This window comes from Anomaloglossus baeobatrachus, chromosome 7 (genome assembly GCF_048569485.1).
Source record: "Anomaloglossus baeobatrachus isolate aAnoBae1 chromosome 7, aAnoBae1.hap1, whole genome shotgun sequence".
In the NCBI taxonomy this organism is placed as follows: domain Eukaryota; kingdom Metazoa; phylum Chordata; class Amphibia; order Anura; family Aromobatidae; genus Anomaloglossus; species Anomaloglossus baeobatrachus.
In genome coordinates, this window is record NC_134359.1 from 20366178 (window position 1) to 20387272 (window position 21095).

General features: G+C 44.6%; 1 protein-coding gene across 1 annotated transcript; it reads right to left on the reverse strand.

Moving 5' to 3' along the window:
* Positions 1-9121: 9121 nt before the first annotated feature.
* LOC142246606 (gap junction gamma-1 protein-like) lies at positions 9122-10279 on the reverse strand. The gene is given in 7 exon segments (XM_075319675.1): positions 9122-9270; positions 9273-9591; positions 9593-9849; positions 9852-9911; positions 9914-10019; positions 10021-10257; positions 10259-10279. Coding segments are annotated over 7 exon segments (1149 nt in total).
* Between the last annotated feature and the right edge of the window lie 10816 nt (positions 10280-21095).

Sequence of the window (21095 nt, forward strand, 5' to 3'; positions counted from 1 at the left end):
CCTCCAGATTCAAATCCATTATTAGCGCTCAAAGACCGGATTTTCATCACTATTATCACTAGATATTATGGCATTTACGCGACACCGTCATACATAGAAGACTTTGGGTGCTCTTCCCCCACCAAATGACCCTCAGGCAAAACAAATGAGTATTAAAGAGTCTTCTTGTTTGTGGCCTTTATGTTGTGATTTTGAAGTTTGGGAAAAAAAAAAAAAAAAAAAAAAAAGAGTGAAAAGTTAAATTTGCATTAGTCCGATTCCCAACCTCCAAACATACAATTAATACATTCATTTATACCGTATTGTCCTTCTGAATAAAGACGTCATGAAAAGAGCATTCCACAAAAAGTCAGAACCCAGAAAAATGTCACAATCGAGACACTTGGAAGAGTGTGATCCACTGTAAAGACTGATTGTGCAAGAAATAAAATAGAGCAATAGATCATTACAGCTGGTGGCAGTATTATAGTAGTGTATTCTTGTACATAGGAGCAGTATTATAGTAGTGTATTCTTGTACATAGGGGCAGTATTATAGTAGTGTATTCTTGTACATAGGAGCAGTATTCTAGTAGTTATATTCTTGTATATAGGAGCATTATTATAGTCATTCTTGTACATGGGGGCAGTATTATATTATAGCATTTGAATTACTGCACACAGGGACCTGTATTTTAGCAGCTATTAATGTATTTGGTGGGTAAAAGATTAGGATTAAGTGTCCAATTGGTTAAAGCAGCACTTTTTGGAAAGTCAAAAAACTTTTTGTGAACCAATTCTACATGTGGCTACTACAAAAGTAAACAACTAATGTGGAATTAGGTCCTGCCTTGTTATCAAGTCCCTTCAGGAAATATTTGTGCAGGAACAAAATATTCAGATTGTCATTGTCTGGACGCCAATGCACACACTTCTTAATGTTCTATGCATCTATCCTCATTCCAAGAGCAGTTAGTGCTAGACATAGAGCAAGCTGACGTACGTTTCTTTAGTTGCTGGGTGCACGCCTAGGTGTAAGCTGAGAAACGTCTGCACAGTTTAGTATCTGATTCATCAAACTGGGAGCAGGCACAGACATCACTGCTAAGACATGGGGGTGGGTGGGGGCAGAAGTCAGACGTTGACTCGTTAAAACGTTACCCAAGAAATTGGACTCAATTCAGGAATGTGAAGAACCGGATTGAGCGCTCTACAGGAAAGAAGGGGGTGGGAAGGTGACCGGTCAGTGCCGCAGCCTGCAAGATGCGATTATTGGATGATTCAGGTTTTTTATTACTAAAGATTATAAAAATATATTTTTTTTAAAGCCACCTTGTTTTTAAATTTAAAAACTTCAAGAAACATTTAATTTTAAATAGTTTTTCCCCTTTTCATGACATTTTTTTTGCATTTTACGGTTTTTGAAAAAAAATAAATAAATAAATAAAATTCTGTGAATACAAGTACAGAGCATGGTAGTGCCCGCTCATCACTAGTAACCAGTACTGAGCACCCAACCATGGTAGTGCCCGCTCATCACTAGTTACCAGTACTGAGCACCCGAGCATGGTAGTGCCCGCTCATCACTAGTTACCAGTACTGAGCACCCGAGCATGGTAGTGCCCGCTCATCACTAGTTACGAGTACTAAGCACCCGAGCATGGTAGTGCCCGCTCATCACTAGTTACCAGTACTGAGCACCCGAGCATGGTAGTGCCCGCTCATCACTAGTTACGAGTACACAGCACCCGAGCATGGTAGTGCCCGCTCATCACTAGTTACCAGTACTAAGCACCCGAGCATGGTAGTGCCTGCTCATCACTAGTTACCAGTACTGAGCACCTGAGCATGGTAGTGCCCGGTTATGAGTACTGAGCACGGTAGTGCCCGCTAATCACTAGATACGAGTACTGAGCACCCGAGCATGGTAGTGCCCGCTCATCACTAGTTACCAGTACAGAGCACCCGAGCATGGTAGTGTCCGCTCATCACTAGTTACAAGTACTGAGCACCCGAGCATGGTAGTGCTCACTCATCACTAGTTACAAGTACTGAGCACCCGAGCATGGTAGTGCCCGCTCATCACTAGTTACAAGTACTGAGTACCCGAGCATGGTAGTGCCCGCTCATCACTAGATACGAGTACCGAGCACCCGAGCATGGTAGTGCCCGCTCATCACTAGTTACCAGTACAGAGCACCTGAGCATGGTAGTGCCCACTCATCACTAGTTACAAGTACTGAGCACAGTAGTGTTTGCACATCACCAATATTAACCAATCACAGTGAAGCTTTCATTTTGTATTCAGCTTATGAAAAACTAAAGCTGAACTGTGATTGGTTGCTATGGGTGAAAGCCCTATACGTCATCCCTGGTAACCACAGTGCAGCCTTCATTCTCTATAAGCAGAGCACAACATGAAGGCTTTGTGGTGATTGCTTGTTATGGGCGATTAAGTGTTTCATAGATCCGCATTTAAAATAAATTAACCACACAGTTTGTCAGATTTGGTTTTCTTCATAGTTTTATGTATAAAAACACCACAAGTTACAGTACCGCAAACTCTTAAGAAAAATACACAAAATACAAAATCCCCCCCAAGTAACAAAATATTCTACAATAAACGAGATGAGGCTCTGAGATGAATTGTACAATCTTCAAGCGTGTCCAGCATAGGAAAAAAAAAAAAAAAAAAAAATAAAGCCCCTCCTCCTCTTAGCGGCGTACACGATGCCGCCATCAAGTCAAGGCACTGGAGGAAGGAGTGGAGATGATGTCACAGTTTACCTCAGAGTGGAGGCGGCCATTTTGAAGGCTTGGTATTCATGAGAAAGCAAACATGTAAGAGGCACTCAATCTACAGATTGTCCCATTCCTGCCTCAAAAAAACAAAACAGCCCTCCTGCTGTATACAAAGCACGTCATATCCTATAGCAGAGTCAAGTCAGCAATGGGTTAAAGAGGAATCAACATACAATATCACCCCCAAACTCGAAAGATTTCTGGACATTAAAAAGGAGTTATCCAGGATTAGCAAAAAAATATCTGTAGAAACGACACCGTGGGCTGTGCAACTGGATCCCATTCACCTCAATAGGGAAGCAGCCGCAGTACCAGATACAGCCGTGAAGAAACATGGCGCCGTTTCCATGGGGGGGGGATCCTGTATATCCCTTTAAAGGATTCTGGATTTTAGTAAAAACCGATTAGTGAGGGGGGGGATAATACTACATTTAACATTAAGAAAAAGAATATATTTTTTACAAAAACTAGTTTGAGACCCCAAAAAAAGGAATGTTCAATTGTAAAATTGAGGTATTAAATCTTAAAGGAATTATCCACTTTAAGCCTTACACAAAATAAAAAATATTTTCTGCAATTTCTTTGTGTTGAAAACTTTGCACCATTTGCCTTTTACAGGCTCCCTACCTGGTAATTTATTTTTTATGTGGTCTGCAACCACAAGACTGCTGCGAAGTCAGAAAGGCATAAAAGAGTTATAAACTCTCCCGTCAGAATAAGCTCACTGACCAGTTCTTGGTTAACTCATTCTGCGGTCAATAGAAACTGGTGATCGGGGAGGCTGTAGAAGGCATAAAAAGGGTGCAAAAGTTCAAGCGACATCTAAAAAAAACAAAAAAAACAAAAAAAAAAAAAAAACAAAACACAAGTGGATAACCCCTTCACTGAAATTTATGCAAGTTTCTACCTAAAGATAAAAAAAAAAAAAAAAAAAAAAAAATTATATATTTGAAATCACAGGGGATTTTTTGTGTATAATGCATATAGCACCTGTCTAATGAAGAGTCTCATACTATTACCTGTGGGAGAAATCTTACTACTTTTACACTGGAGTAATATGGTAGCATTTTTGTGTGCTTGCATTATGGACGGGTGTCCTTTGTTTAATACTTAGAATTCCGGACAATATTGAAGACACGTCACTTGCCATAAATATGCAATTTTAATTACCGAGAGTTAGGCTACGTGCACATGTTACTTTTTGTTTTAGGTGCAATTTTCTGCACAACAACCCCCCCCCAAACAAAATGAAAAAAAAACAAAAAAAAAACAAAAACATTTCCATGGGGGGGGGGGGGGGGGGCAATGGGGTAAATTAGGTGATCGCAGGGTTCCTGTGCTGTACCCGTATGATCACCGGTGGCTCTGGGGCTGATGTTACAGCTGGGACCCGGCTCTAGCTGACCGGAGCGGTCCCTGCACCGCTCCAAGCAGTTCAAGCCCCCGAATGCTGCCATCAATTCTAATCACAGCATTCAGGACGCAGGGAGAGGGATCACTTACCTTTCCCTGGCGATTGAGTCCCTGTAATGCAATCACAGGGAACTGATCACTGTCATAGCAGCCCTGGGTCATCACTAGAACAACCCTGGGTTACTGAGCTATGGAACACCTCACAGACCATGCTGTATGCATGGTGTGTGAGGTGAACTATACAGATATAATCCACTGCAGTGATAAACCACTGCAGTGGATTATAGAAATGTAGAAAAACAAAACAAAAAAAAACAAAAAACCACACAAAACAAAAAACGCAACACCCCCCCACACAATTGACACGCTGCTTTTTTTCTACAACAAAATCTGCAATGAAAAAAGAAGCAGCATGTGCACAGCAAGTCAGGATTCAGACTTTGCTGGCATACGCTTTTCCTTGCAGTATTACAATCTGCAAGGAAAAACGCATGAAGGGAAAAAAAAATAAAAAATAAAAACCCAACAATCTGCACAGAGCCTTAATGCCACTGTTCTCCTGAATCAGGCATATTTTTCCATTCGTTTCTATGCCTCTCCATTCCAGAGATATGGCCCGCTCTTTCCTGTATTTAAAGTGAAGGGGGTGTGGTCTCAAAAAATACACCCACAGAGAAGTTTAGGCCCACGCCCACTTTGATTTACATATAGAAAAGAAAGGGCCATATCTCAGGCGCAAAAAGGAACATGAACAAAAGAAAAGGAGATCAGCAGCATTTAAACAAAGTAAAAAAATATAATAGATATTTATGAAAAGTGACTGTTCCCCTTTAATTTCACAACTCCTCCAGTTTATGGGTGCAATGATGCCAGTTACAAGTGTAAAGCTAGTCGGAACGTAAACGAGGCTACTGACAGTATATTGTCTGCAAGGAAGTTTCCTGCTGAAATAAGAAATCTGTACTTTTCCCACAGACAATAATTTGAGCAATTATCCCTTTATGTAATATCCTATTATATGCTACACAAGAATCTGCAGAGTGGGAGTTTGACTTTAACCAGGGGTGTAGTCGCTTTTAAGAAAAGCTTTCAAATGGCTCTTAACCTCAGCATAAAAAAAAAAAAAAATAATACAGCAGCCTCCCTCCGCTTTCCATGAGAAGACACTTTTGGTATTTGCAAAGGAGAGGGTATTGGAATGTGCAGTTTTCCACCACTTCACAGCTGGCGGAGTTTTAATAAACTAGTTGGCGGTAAAGGGTTAAGAGGAAGACTTAACACCCCCCCCCCCCCCAATCCTGATACATGTAAACTGGAATGGAACATCGCAGCCCTTTGAATAGCTATGAGGCACAGCCGGGCAGCAGCACTATAAAGGCCGAGGGGAAGGCGAGCGATCATTGCATGGAATGTGTAATGCAAAAATATAACAGTTGGGAGACGGAAAAGCGTTCCCTCCTGCCGCATTATCTTGTGCATTCAGTGTCCGCACAGCAGACGAGACGCCGTGTGAAATCTGTACAATACCAGCCTGTGAGAAATACATAGCAAAAAAAATATAAAAGTCACAACTAAATAAAAATAAAACTCCAACAATTTCTACTAAATTCCCTTCTTCATCGAGGGCTTGGCAGCGAAGGATCCCACTGTTCCTTGTACCACGTTCTCCAGCTTTGTAAAAAAAAAACCAAATTGTACCGATATTTTTTCCCTTTTTTTGGATCTTTTTACAGAAAAACAAAATTTAAAGAAGAAAAAAAATTAAAAAAAAAATTCTCCCTTTAACATAGAACAAAAAAATTGAAATGGAATTCTAACCACTGCTCTGCACACAACAACCACCGAGGGGTAAAATAAAAATAACCTAAGAACTGATGTAAGACGTGTTGCTGGTGCCACCCGTAGACCTACGGCAGCTTCAGAGATGGTGGGTGGCAGCCCGTGTAAACCAGTGGAGTTCGCCTTCTTCCACATCTGGTCGCTTAGTGGCGAGGAGCAGGATGGAGAATGGAGCGATTAATAGTTTTCCAGCTTGAGCCGGCTGAACAGAGGGGAGCATTCAGCGAGCGCTGCGCTCCACAGATGGTCCCAGAAGGTAGAGGGAGCGAATGTGAAGGGGGGGAATAAATCGGGATCTCGATTCCAGTCGTAGCTTAGGACGTGCAGAAACTTCCCGGTTCCCCGCTCCCATCTTCAGAAGATCACAAACCTGGGAAGAAAGGAAAGAAGAAAAATTGTCAGGATGGGTAGAGAGCAGTTTGATGTAGTCAATAAACCCTAGCGCAACTAAAAGGGTTAACCGAGACTGTGGCGGTGACTGACTATTAAGGGCAATTTAGACAAGACGATACATTAAGTAGTCTAATAATTCACAGTCATATTGACTTATGCAAGACCGCCTTAACACTGCGTTGTGACCTCTGTTCAGTGGTCCTGTCGGGGCTTCCATCCAAAATAGAGTTTCGGGCGTATACGCTTTCTGGAGGCGGCCACCCAGATGTAGTATACTGCATCTGGGTGTCCGCCTCTAGTAAGCGTATACGCCCGAAAATTGTGCCTGCACCATTATAGTCAATGACCCAGTCGGCGCATTTGACCGAAAGCCCGAAGGGACCACCGAACGGAGGTCATAACGCAACGTGAAAGTGCCCTAAGGAGATGTTGTGTTTTCACCTTGTGGTCCTCATAAAAACAAAGAAAATTGTCTGCTAGATTATTTTATTGGGGGGGGGGGGGGGGAATGGGGGGCAGGTCATCCTGGACAGGTAATCACAGCTGACATGGATATAATATCATGAACACCGAATTTGAGTTGACCTCCCTAAACCGGTCCTTTTACACCCATTAATCTCTCGCTGCCCGCGGCTGAATGAATGGTTTAAAATGGGCCCTTCAGTTTAGCGAGAGTGTCGCCAATCTTATATTGGTGACTAATCAGCCGTTATAAGCTCCAGCAGTGGCAACCGGAGGGGAACGTTCGGAGCCGAAACTCATGAAGCTCGGCTCCTATTAAAGTGAATGATCAGAGCTGCAGCACCCGAGAGGGACCACTGCTCCGTGCACCCGTTCATTCTACAGCTCCAAATTTCCCATAACCTGCCTACAGCCATCATTAGGTTCTCACGTCCAAGAAAAAAGGGGGGGGGGGCGCTTTGAGGCCTTTTCGGAAAGTTTTAGAGGGAGTCTCATGTAACGCAACTTCCAGGTCAGTTATTTATTTTTACTTGACGGCAACAATTTCTCCTATTTTCATATTGAGTTTTTAGGAGCAGAAACTGCTCAAAACTTGTTGTTTAATTCTCAGAATTTTTCAAAAGAACTGGAAAATTTCTGCGCCAAAAACTCAATGTGAAGAGACTCCTACGACTGTCGGTACAATTTATTCATATTACCGAGATCCGATACTATTTATTTTGTCAGCTATCCATGCTGAAAAAGCACAAGTGGCTGAAGTTGTGCGCATGGCTGTGGTTTCATCTGCTGCAGCGCGGAGAGTCAAGCCTGTGAATTGCAACCTTACGGCTGCGTGCCCACGATCAGGGTTCACAGCACGTTTTCGCTGCATTGTACAGTACAAGCATTCTGGATGGGATTTGTAGAAATCTCATCATCCCCATTGTGCTCATTTTTCCTGCAGCATAAACTGACCTGCGGTACGGGGTGCAGCTTCCCGAGTCGCACTGCATGTCAATTTATGCTGCGGGGCAGTTAGTGTTCTCTGCAGGGAGAAAGACCGCAGCGGCCCAAATCCAGATTGTGGGCACAGGCATCTGCGGTGACAACTCATGGCCCTGAAGAAGGACACACTGCGTCCAGGAGGCAGAGTGTGCGATTTGTGGGCACGAACCCTAAAGCCAGGGTCAAGTGAACCTATATCCTCACATGCGAGAGAATCAAGTAAACTATGCTAGTGACCGTGATCAGAATGTTAGCATGGCGTGATCAGATTCTCACGGATGAGAAGATGGAGACTTTATTCTCTATTGTGTCAGTGTGCGGAAATCAGAATGCACTCAATGTCATCCGCAGGATTAGACAAGAACACTGGGCCATGTGCAGGTGGTGTAAATGACGTGTGCTGCAGATTTGCACAATTTTATAATGTGGGAATATGAGGCCCGTCATGGGGGGGGGGGGGGGGGGGTGGATCTATATAGATTTCCTCGGGTCACGTTCCATGCTGTTAAGTCCTGCATAGAAATACAGTATTGCCCCAGGTTTCCTATATAATGGGTCTGTCGTATTTACAGGGCAACACCTACACATTAAATGGTTGACGGATTAGGCGAAATCCCATAGAAGCGAAGCAGATTACTGAAGTATCGATACCCTGCAATTACTAACCATCATTCAATTAACATCCACTGAAGACTAAAAAGTAGCTTTAAAAGCAGCAATTTTAAGGGCATGTTCATTTTTTTTTTTAATGCAAAATTTTTTGAATTGAAAAAAATAAAATTAAAAAAAAATTATAATGCAATATAATATAATATAATAATCCTGGTTTGGATTCAAAAGGAATCACAAGCAGCTTTTAATGGATTTTCATGAGAGAAAGCCATAAGTGGCTGCAGCAGGAAGAAAACGGAAGTGTCCTCCCTTTGGATTCTCCAACTCTCATGAATCAGTTTATGGTTTGGAAAAAAAAAAAAACAAAAAAACAAAAAAACAAAACAAACATTATTGTAGTCACCTAAATGCAATGTATATAATCCGATGGACATTTATATTCAGCGCACACCAATTGCTGGTGCAAACAATGAGTGGAAATCCAAGACATGATGTGAATAGAGTCAAAGCGCCCGACCACTAAGGCAAGCCCTGTCAACCTCGAATATGCATGCTGCTATACACATGCCCAAGCTCGGTGGCCATATAGCTACAACCACTGTATAGGTGCAAAACCCCCCCAGGAATGAGCCATTACTTCACTTACCGGTTTTCTCACAGACTTCCCCTTTCTCCTGAGCGAGGTTGAGTCTGTTCTGTTCGGCAGCCATGCTGTTGGCCTCAGGACTGCTACTTCGAGATGCATGGGCAGTGTCACCCACCGGGTTCAGGTGGAAGGCCAAGTCAGGTGCTGCTGGGCCAATTTGAGGTGCTGGCGCAGCCGGTCCAGCTCATGCTCACTTGAACGAGTCACGGGCAACTCATAAGTCTCAGGGGCACCATTGTCGGGATACACTATCTTGCCGTTTGGCACTTTTCCTTTTTTCAGAACCGATTGGTAATGGGGAGGGGCACTGGGAGCCTTTTTGGAATATTTCTCTTCCTCGGCATCCTTGCTCTTTTGTCTTAGGGCGTCTCGAATGCCACCGATACCCAAGTGGAACAACTCGCACAGGTTGAGAAAAAGGCACAGAGAGCTGACGGCATACATGATAAGCAGGAATATGGTCCTTTTCAGTGGGACGGGACACAAAGCAATCTACTGTATGGGGGCAAGGGCTGCGAGTGCACACGTAAGACGGGATAATCTCAAAGCCATACAATATATACTGCCCTAGGAGAAACCCAACCTCTAGGGCAGAGCGGAAGAGTAGCTGTAGAACATAGACCTTCATTAAGCCATCTTGTTTAATACGCCGACGGCCATCATGCTTCTTTTTGTCTCCATCTTCCGCATCTTTTTCAGGCTCAAAGACCTCGCAGATCATGGGTCCTCTTCATTGTTATCCTCCGCTTCTTCATAGTCCCGTTTTGCCCCACGATGGACAACGGAGCCTTCTTCTTGCGTTTGTTTTGTACCCTCTCTAAACGCCTTCGGTACTCTTCAGGTTGACGTGCAATCCTATGCATGGCAAAGCCCAAGTACATGATGGACGGGGGTGGTGATGAGAATGATCTGGAATATCCAAAATCGGACATGCGACAACGGCGCAAACGCATCATAGCACACGTTCTCACATCCAGGCTGTTGGGTGTTGCAAACAAACTTGCTCTGTTCATCGTAGTAGATCGACTCCCCACCCACTGCGGTCAGGACTATCCGGAAAACGATGAGAACTAGCAACCAAACCTTCCCCACGAAGGTGGAATGATTGTTAATCTCTTCAAGGAGACGGGGTTAAGAAGCTCCAACTCATTCTGAGCCACGACTAGATCTGGAACATAAAAGGGAAAAAAAAAAAATAATATTGTACAATTAGTCATCGGACGAGATAGCACAAGTTAAAGAAGTGCTAAAAGCCACTCAAGAAACACCCAAGTACTCCAAACATTCATTATTCACAACATTGTATGTGAAGACAACCATTAGGTGACACCACCTAGAAACAAAAAGGCTCTAAATACAACAAAATGAATAAATGTTTTCCCAGCAGACACCCAGTTACCCCAAACCTAAAAGTCGTTAACCCAGTTAAAGAAATAAAGGTCCACCTACACCGCCCAAACTGGTGCTGGTGGAGGAGAAAGCCGAGGAGCGCTGGTGTACCCTGTGTCAGTCATCAGGAACGAGGAATACAGATGGACGATCATTACAATGATCAGCAGTCCCCATGAAGTCGGGTTTACGTGAGGGAGACATGATGTGGACAATCGAGGTTCACAAGGAAGATCGGGATCATTTTGCCAGTCAGCAAGTGTAGAAGGAACAAGAAACCAGCGACCAAACTCCTCTCATGAAAGACTAGACGCTGACAAATCTATTTCAGATGGGGGAATACCAGCAACATTTTCGGTTTTAAACAAACCACCACCACCACCAACAACAACCCCCCCCCCCCACCCACATACCACCCAGGCTCCCAAACTGAAAGTCTGCCTAGTTTTCCCCATATTACAGAGGGCGATTTGTCAGGAGCTTAGAGCAATGGATGACTACTGTAGAACGTATCTTTTGGCTGTCAAATTCGTTAGCTAGTCTGAATGTCAGTGTCTACGCTTGTGCTCACACAGGTTGTATGTGCAGTGGATTTTCCCACTGGGGAAAAATAAAATATACTGAATCTAAGACATCAGCAAGCTGTCAATCTGTTAACTTTGTGCCATGCAAAGGGTGAAATCTAGTGATTAGCAGGCACCACCATGCTCAGGTGCTCAGTACTGGTAACTAGTGATGAGCGGGCACCACCATGCTCAGGTGCTCAGTACTGGTAACTAGTGATGAGCGGGCACCACCATGCTCAGGTGCTCAGTACTGGTAACTAGTGATGAGCGGGCACCACCATGCTCAGTACTGGTAACTAGTGATGAGCGGGCACTACCATGCTCAGGTGCTCAGTACTCGTAACTAGTGATGAGCGGGCACTACCATGCTCGGGCGCAACTTGATTGAGTATAAGGGAAGTAAACAGGGAACCTTATTTTTCTGGAATATTTCCAGGAAAAATACTCAAGTTTTCCATCGACTTCCATTGTACTCTGGTACTCTAGTCACACCCATCCAACTGCTCATTACGAGTATCCGAGCATGGTAGTGCCCGCTCATCACTAGTTACGAGTACTGAGCACCCGAGCATGGTAGTGTTCGCTCACCACTAGTTACCAGTACAGAGCACCTGAACATGGTAGTGCCCGCTCCTCACTAGTTACAAGTACAGAGCACCCGAGCATGGTAGTGCCCGCTCCTCACTAGTTACAAGTACAGAGCACCCGAGCATGGTAGTGCCCGCTCATCACTAGTTACCAGTACAGAGCTCCGGAGCATGGTAGTGCCCGCTCATCACTAGTGAAATATGCAATAAATGAGGCATACATCATATTATATAGAATGGTAAGCATCGACAACTAGATCGGTGAAGGTCTCAGTCAGTCAGTCAGTCAGTAGCCAGCAGAATGGGGGACTTGTGTCTCCTGCAGGATTATAGAAACAGTCATGTGCGCTGCGACAACATTCCAGTCTATGGAGATGACAGCCCTAAGACGCCCCACTGACCTTGTGGACTACTTGTTCATACTGGAAGACCCTTCTAAGGTCTGGGCTACAGAAACTTTTTTTTTTGCAGCATTACTCATTTATTTCTGCTACAGCGGTAGAAGAATCGCAGGCAATCTGAGGACTTGGGAGCAGAAAATACTCAACACTGAACTAAAATACCACCATGGGGCTTTGAGCTGCCCCTCAGGACACGGGCAGTTACTGTAAATAACCGCTTTCTATGCAGAGTCAAAAAAGTGCTACTTGCTGACTGTTTCCATTACCTAAGCAAATGGACAGGAAGCTCCCAGGCCATGAAACCAGCACTTGTGAGATAAGAGGACAACAGACACCACCATGGGGGCACAATACCCTGATGTCCTCCACTTCCCATATGTCTGAGCAGTTGTGAAAGTGTAGTATTCCTGTGAACAAGCATCCTGCGTCAGACACCTTCCACAAAGCACGCGCCTGCATATTCACAGGAAACCATCTCAAAGGGCAAAAAAAAAAAAAAAAAAAAAAAAAAAAAAAAAAAAAAAAAAAAAATATAAAAGGCTGGGAGTGCAGTAGATGACATGTCAGAATCCCGCCCCCGATGCAGGGACACGCCCCAGTGCACCTCCAGCCTGATTTGCATACGGCTCCTACACTAGTTTTGCTCATGACTGGGACATCAGATCTCTGCAGAAAAGGTATAATTTCTGTTGTGGGAGACGCAGCGACCTCCCCATGTAAAAACTTTATTTTAGAGGACCGCTGGCAGATTATTCATGATATAAGCCACTAGCTGAAATGGGAGGTTTACGGCAAGCGTCCGATCACACCAACACCCCATATACTGGTACTGATCTGACAAGCGATGTGGTCTGAAGTCCGATCTGAATGATCATTTGCACTTACAGTGCCGTCATTTCCTAAGTGCAATCCTCTAAGTAGTCGCTTCCTGCAAGTTAGTGGCCCAATGACCCCGTGACCTCCTTCTGACACCCGCAACAATTACAGCTCATATCTCATTCACAAGATTGGGCGGCGCTTTTAACCCTTTTTGGCATCATCTATATCTTGCAGGCAGGAGAGTCCAGCTGCACATACACCACTCACAAGAAGTTCGGGATATTTGGCTTTCAGGATGATCCTACAATGCCCTCTGACCTTTTCAGGTGACCTTCTCTAATCTTATGGATGCTCATGTCCAACCGTTCAATGTTTCAGGACTTTCTGCACAACTTGCTGTTCTCTAACCAAGAGCTTATTGGCAAAATTCAGAACAGTTTCATGATCCATGAATCACTCGATAAATTTCAGGGTTCAGTTACAATTATTAAGCCGCCCTCATCAGGCTGTTCAGTTAGATGTTGTCTTGGTCTCGTGAGATCAAAATGTGATCAGCAGCACCGCGCCATTGTGAGGCTTCAAGCAGGAGGTTCTCAGACAGAAGAGGCCACTGAGCTGAGAGCGTCACCAGCAGGTTGTACAGAGACACAGAGAGACTGAAAGAGTCACAGGAAGGCAGAGAAGTGGACGTCCTCCCGACACATCCCACACTGATGACCTCTTCATAGTGAACAATGGAAGCGGAGCCGGATGATGAATGCCACACACCTCCAGGTGTCATGTCATATCAAACCATTCAAAACCATTAATATCAGTGTGGTCCGCTTGCTAGATGACCTGCAAGGTACCCGACCCCACCATCAGGAACAGGCATCATCTACGTACCTGACCGTACCACTAGCCACAGATGTCATGCACTGGTGTCATCTACGTACCAGCAGGCATAGGCGTCATCTACGCTGGACGAGGGACCTCAGTATTGGTTGGCCAATTCATGCTCCATAGAAATGAATGCTACTAACAATGTTGGAGACAAGGAGAGAGTGCTATGCATCGGCCACTGTTGTCACCAGGCAAGTTTTGTTGGTGGTGGTGTTACAGTGTAGGCTGGTGTGTATAGTCAGTACAGAACAACCCTACACTGACTGTACAGCGACAGCCCCTACTACATTAATCCAGTCATTGTGCCTCTGCATGAACAACACCGGCCTAACGTCATCTCCATGGAGGACAATGTTCCAGCTCATGGAGATCACATCATTAGGGATCGGCCGCTGCAGACAGGGGGACCTTGGATGGAGTGGCTGCATTTTCTCCAGACCTGAATCCCATAGAAAACCTACGGTATCAGCTGAGTCGCCGTGTAGAGGCCGTAACTCTGTACCCCATAACCTCAATAAGAGCGGGATATCACCTCAGACAATAAATCCACTGGTGACCAGCAGGAGGAGTCATTGTCAACTGGGATGGATGCTCAAGGCCTCATGACAAATTATTGGGACTGACATTTTTTAGGGGGTGAGTGGTATCCTCACCACTGGTATTGGCTTTTGATCAATAAATTGTTTGAGATGGGGAAATCCCCATTGCTGATTCTACTTAATGCCAGACTTTCACCATAAAAGATCACTGTAAGGATATGTGCGCACATTGCCATTTTTGTGATGACAAAAATGCAACGTTTTTGACCGCAAAAAAAAAAAAAAAGCATGCGTTTTTTTGCGCATTTTACGCCGCTGCGTTTTTTTTCCCAATGCATTGCATGGGTGAAAAACGCTGAAATAATTGCCATGTTGCATCTCTGTGGTCACCACAAAAACAAAACTGCAATGTGCGGACAGCAAAAAAGAAAACTCAGACTTTGCTGGGGGAGCAAAGTCACGCAGTTTTAAGACAAAAACGCACCCGAAAAACATGCAACAACGCCACGAAAAATGCACCATGCGCACAGCCTTACAATAACATTTACATTAATTTCACCCAAAAAGCCAAATATCCCCAAACTTTTGAGCAGGGTCTCTAGATACAACGCACAGTAACATGATCCCAGAGCTAAACAGAGGCAGGAAACCCCTGTAACAGCCGTGAAGATCACAGTCGCACCCATCGCCCATCTGGCATTTTTCCGTTAAATTCTGAGTTACAGAAACATCTGGCGAAGTCGAACAACTGTTGTGTCCAGAGTAAGGAGCATTGCACGAAGTTATGTAAGACCACCCCTCCGCTTCCCTCACCGAGGCTCATTCCCCCCCCCCCCCCTTGTGCTACAGATACATCATTTCTCCCTACTGAGATGAAATTATATATATATATATATATATATATATATATATATATATATATATATATATTTTCAAGGTTGCTGTAAAGAAAACTAGCTCTCAGTTTTCAATAGAACAAGCAAAGCTGCAGTGTAAAGCATGGATGGAAAAAAAGCGAAAACAAAAAAAAAAACCCTCTAATTTGGATCTAAAATGCAGGGCAAGCAGATTTCATCCAGAAAGCGATGGCGGCGATGTCACAAGTGTCTTTCTACATTCTGTTGCACGTGATATTTTGCAGGATGTGTGTGAAAGGCAGCAATGCTGGCTCCATATGTTACCCAGATACCCGGCATCGCTCGTGTGTTTACCTTCCTGAACATGCCAAGACACGGCACCTGGTTATACTGGTTGTAGGATGTATTCCCAGGCATCTGCACAGACAGGGAAAGCCTAAAAGGCAAACAGGCGCCTCCACGTCACGTAAGGGCTTCACACCTGAGAGCGGCCAGGTGCGCGCCGACCACGTGACGCCAAAAAACAAGCAGGGCATAGAGTTTTGGAAAAAAGACGTTCTGTTCCTATCATGGAGATTGGGGAGGGGCGAGAAGGGCCAACAATAGAGAACACAGAAATTTGTTTAACGGTCGTCTGCCTACGACAAGCAACGTCAAGCCGCCAAAAACAAACCAAATGGGCAATTGCATAGAAGGCAATTCCCACAGGGGCATTCATATAACTGCATATGGCAAGATGGACACGACCTACAGAAAACACCAAGGTTCACATCCCACCCACTGAAATGATATGAGGTTAAAGGGAACCTGTCAGGTACACTATGCACCCAAAACCACCGGCAGTTCTGGGTGTGTGGCACCCTGTGACGCCTGAAGCCCAGCGGTATTACACCATTTTTAAGGGGTAATATCCATCCCGGATCGGGGGGAGGGAGGGGGTTAACTGCCGATGCCTTCACAAAACCACACACATACCACATTAAGGTGCTTTCCCACAGGGGGGTGGACTAGGGCAGACAGGGGAGCCGGCCATCACGAAGCATGGGACTTCCCCAGACACTAGGACAACCACTGGGGGCGGCACCACATGGGGTAGAAGTAGGCGCAACCAACACACTTGAGAAGACCTTCCCGGGCACAGCTTGGGATAACATCGAGCACAGACAGCAGGCGTTTAGTGTTTTTCTCTCTTCATCGGGCCCGGGTTCCCGATAGCAACCGAGGAGGGACCCTTCACTGAAAAAACTTTCACGGGCACCAGCGGTGACCGCCAACTATCCGGGATCGGCTGGAGCCTATCGTGGCAGAGACCGGTACCTTGGGGCAGCGTTTGAACCGTTTGTGAGTAAAAGACCTGGAACTGCAGACCCTGCCTCTGTTTTGCCGGCACCAACGGGGACTACCACCACCCCCGTCCTCCATCATCCTCCCTGGAGTTACCCCGCTCCGCCTGTGGGGAGCGACACCATCCTGGCTGCAACCCTCACCATCAGCCCCGGAGAGCAGCAGCGGAGGCCCATCCCTGGCTGCGGACCACAGGTGGCGTCACGATAAAAAAAAAAAAAAAAAAAAAAAAAACAAAACACAACACAGCATGCTACGATTTCTAGAGTTTCTCGTGCGAGTGTCTCCAATGCAAGTCTATGGGTGTGGAAAAAAAAAAAAATATATATATATATATATAATATATATATATAATATATATATATTATATATATATATATATATATATATATATATATATATATATATATATATTAGGATGTCACACGAACTATCCTAGTGACATCCGATTTGCTAAATACAATTCTATCATGTAGCAGAGAACACTGTAAATGATCCTGTACAGGACTGTAATGACTAATAGCTGCTGAGAGAAAAAAAAAAAAAACGGATCACATACGGATTGAATACGGATTGCTCACGGACTACTATCATAAGAAAAATCACAGACTCATATTGCACATGGCTCAACACTCGGACAGAGCTCATCCTACTCTCAGTCATGAGAATCGGACCGATTTTGCAATCGCAAGTGTGACGCCGGCCTTAGGCTAGGGCCCCACTTTGCGTCGTCCTAAATGCACGTTTTGGGATTAATTGATTTGACAAAAGTTGCCCTTTTCAGAAATTTAGCGCTGAAAACACATGCGTATTTACCGCGTTTTAGATGAGTTTTCAGCGCTTTTTACCTGCTTTTTCACCTGCGTTTTGACAGATGCATTTTGAACATCATGACACTGCTAAATAAAGTTTAATCTGTCAAACACAATGAAAAAAAAAAAAAGAAGAAAAAAAAAGAACACAGATTTTTTGAAATGATAAAGAAAATTGAAATATTGAATGAAATTATAGCGTTAATATACTATTTATTGCAAAAATAGCAAGAAATTATAATTTTTTAGTAATTGAATTGTCGGGCTGTGTGTGTGTGTGTGTGTGTGTGTAAAGGGACATATGAAACCATTATTTTAATGTTCAAAAAGCATGCGTTTTGGTAGTCCAAAACGCATGCTTTCTGCACATAAAAAGCAGGTAAAACACAGGAATTTGTAGGATTCTTGGTTTTTGGAACTTCTCATTGACTTCAACGTTAGCAAAATGCACCCAAAAATGGCAAAAACAATTGACATGCTGCTTCTTTGAACACGTTGTTTTTGCCACAAAATATGCAAATTAAACGCAGCGTTTAGAAACGCAAAGTGCGGACAAGAAATCCACATTTTCCATTGACTTTGCTGGAAAATCAAAACGCATGCCTGTTGGCATGAAAAAAGGTGCTTCCCAAAACGGACCTAAAAAGCAGCTGAAACGCGGGTAAAAAACGCACAGTGAGGCCCTAGCCTTACTCTTCGGATTCGGATGCAAAAGTTCTGTGGTGCATCAGGGTACTTTCACACTTGCGTTTTTTTTCCTTCCGTCACAATCTGCCCTTTTGGAAAACAGCGGAATTTGTTAACGGGTTCTGCTGTTTCCCATAGACTTGTATGGTTGACGGATTGTGCCAAAAGTACCTTCGTTGCTTCCGCTGGCCGACACTGCGTTGCTTCCGCCAGGCAGAAGGACCGCAGCATGTAGTGTTTGAGCGGCGGAATACTCTATTTTTCACTGCGCATGCTCATTTATTTAATTTTTTTTTTTTTTTTTTTAAATCACAGAAACTTTATTCTGTCTCTCGGTGACCGAACGTTCAGCTGAGTGCCCGGCCGCCAGCATGTGAGAGCGCTCAGCTGAGTGCCCGGCATGTGAGAGCGCTCAGCTGAGTGCCCGGCATGTGAGAGCGCTCAGCTGATCGCCCGGCCACCGGCATGTGAGAGCGCTCAGCTGATCGCCCGGCCACCGGCATGTGAGAGCGCTCAGCTGATCGCCCGGCCACCGGCATGTGAGAGCGCTCAGCTGATCGCCCGGCCACCGGCATGTGAGAGCGCTCAGCTGATCGTTCACAATAGTCTGCTGCCGGTAAAACTGTAAAGAAGAAAAAAAAAAAAAAAAAAAAAAACAACAACTTTCCATTTTGTACAATCCGTTGCATCCGATGTGTCATTATATTCAATGCATCCGTCACACAACGCAATGCTACGGATGCCGTTCAACGCAAGTGTGAAACTAGCCTTACAGTGACACTATTGTGCACGAGCGCTCAGTCACACACTGCAGAAAACCCGCTGTGTATATCCCCCTGCAGTGTGGCAGTTTCTGCTGAACACGCAGCTATATTATGTGTTTTTCACAACTAAAATCTACCGGGGGAAATGCTCTAAAGAAAAATGGCGAAATTTCAAGACACCGCCAGCTTCTCTGCTTTGGAAATAGATTGGCGCTACGTACGTAAATTCCGCAGCGGGTCAACTTGTGCTGCGGTCGTCACTGCAGATTTCACCCTCGGCAATGTATAAGTATAGGGCGCAGTGGATTTCAGGAAAAATGCTGAAGATTCGCCAAAGGGCAAAAATCAGCAAATAAAGTTGACACGCTGTGGATTTCTAGTCCTGGCTAATTTACACGGTGATTTTCTCCGCAGCGCGGTGATGAGACTTCGTAATGGTCATCACTGCCGATACTGTAATAAGATTTTCCGCTCAGAATATCCGTACACACCCCGGGGGAACGGACCCATAAATGCCAAGGATTTAGGAGACATAAAGAGCAAAAACCTGTAAAGTCAGGTTTATAGCCAGAATAATAAAAGAAGCCAGAGACCATCAACAGTCCTTCACCCACCTCCAGCTGGAGAACATGGGGTCCTCATCTTTATGGGACCACTCGCTGGGTTCCAAGCATCGCACGGCCGGGAGGGAAGAAATTCCAAGACTGGGACAAAAGGAAGAATATTCACCATAGATAGCCGGCAGGGCCGGTCCCCAGTGTCCTGTATGCGGGGATTAGCCCACTATTCATATGAAAGCATAGTCACAGCCAGGAGCCGGGTGTAAGGGCGGGTGGGGCAGGAGTCCTCACATTCTGCCATTCAGGTGGAAATGAATGTCCTCCAATTACAACCACATGAGCTATTTATCTCACTAAAAACTGATTACACCAAGGTGGCGGACAGGGTCACCGAGACGTGAGGGCAAACAAAAAGTCACACCGTGCAAACTTTGCAGACTTTATAATAAGTAATGACATTAGCATCAAATTAAAAGCAAAAAAATCCCAAAAAGAAACTTTGTCACCACATGTGGTGCATCTGCAAGATTACAGCCATTGATCATCACATCCAGGGCCCATCTGTGACAATCAGGTGTAAACTCCAGCTGTGCAATGTTAGCTTTGAACATGACCTGCTGTGAATAGTCCTGTATATAGAGAACTGGCTTTGATTAGTCCTAGACAGCTCTGCCCACCCCATCGAGCGTGAATATGCAAAAAAACAGCCATTATCAATGCATGTGGCAAATAGATACTCGTCTGGACCACTCAAGTATACACTGACGCAGTGTGAACTGAGCCTTGTCTGGCCAATAACGAGCAGTGATCAACCATATTCAAGTTGTTCGATGCTTTTTTTCCTGGCGTGGGTCAACAAACCACTGAGCAATGATGGGGACTGAATAATCTCTAAGGCTATGTGTCCACGGGAGAATGTAGCTGCGGATTTTTCTGCATCAAAATCCGCAGCTTTCCCGCAAAATCCGCACCTTTTCAAAGGTGTGGAATTGCCGCGGATTTGATGCAGATTTTTTTTTTTCTCCCCCCAATTTTAAAGCCAAAATCCGGATGAAAATCCGCAACAATAATTGACATGTTGCAGATTTTTCCGGACCAAAATCCGCACGAAATCCGCTGCGGAAAAATCCGCAGCGTGGGCACAGCATTTCCAAAATGCCATAGAAATGGCTGGGAAGTACCTGTGCTGCAGATTTTCGGGAAATCCGCGGCTTTTCCGCGAGAAATCCACGGCAAAATCCGCGCATTTTCCGCAGCGTGGGCACATAGCCTAAAGCCAAGTTCACACGTCCAGTAATTATTCATAATGGATCCTGCAGCAATCCTTTGGCAAAAAGGTTGTGCAAACGCAACTTTTTTGTCTGTTTTTTAAATAATTGATTTTAGCTGGATCAGTTGTTCTTAACAGTGGATTCTATGTAAAACGGATCCGTTAACGGATTGCTATTTATCTTCCATTTGATCCAGTGAGCAAAAACAGATCCTTTACAAATGCAAGAATAACGGATGTCTAAATAGCAATCCATTAATGGGTCGGTTTTCCTTAGACTCCAATGTTAAAAAACAAAATGGATCCAGATAAAAGCAATTAATGGGCACAGTGGCTCAGTGGTTAGCACTACAGTCTTGTGATGTCTCAGTGGTTAGCACTGCAGTCTTGTGGTGGCTCAGTGGTTAGCACTGCAGTCTTGTGGTGGCTCAGTGGTTAGCACTACAGTCTTGTGATGGCTCAGTGGTTAGCACTGCAGTCTTGCAGCGC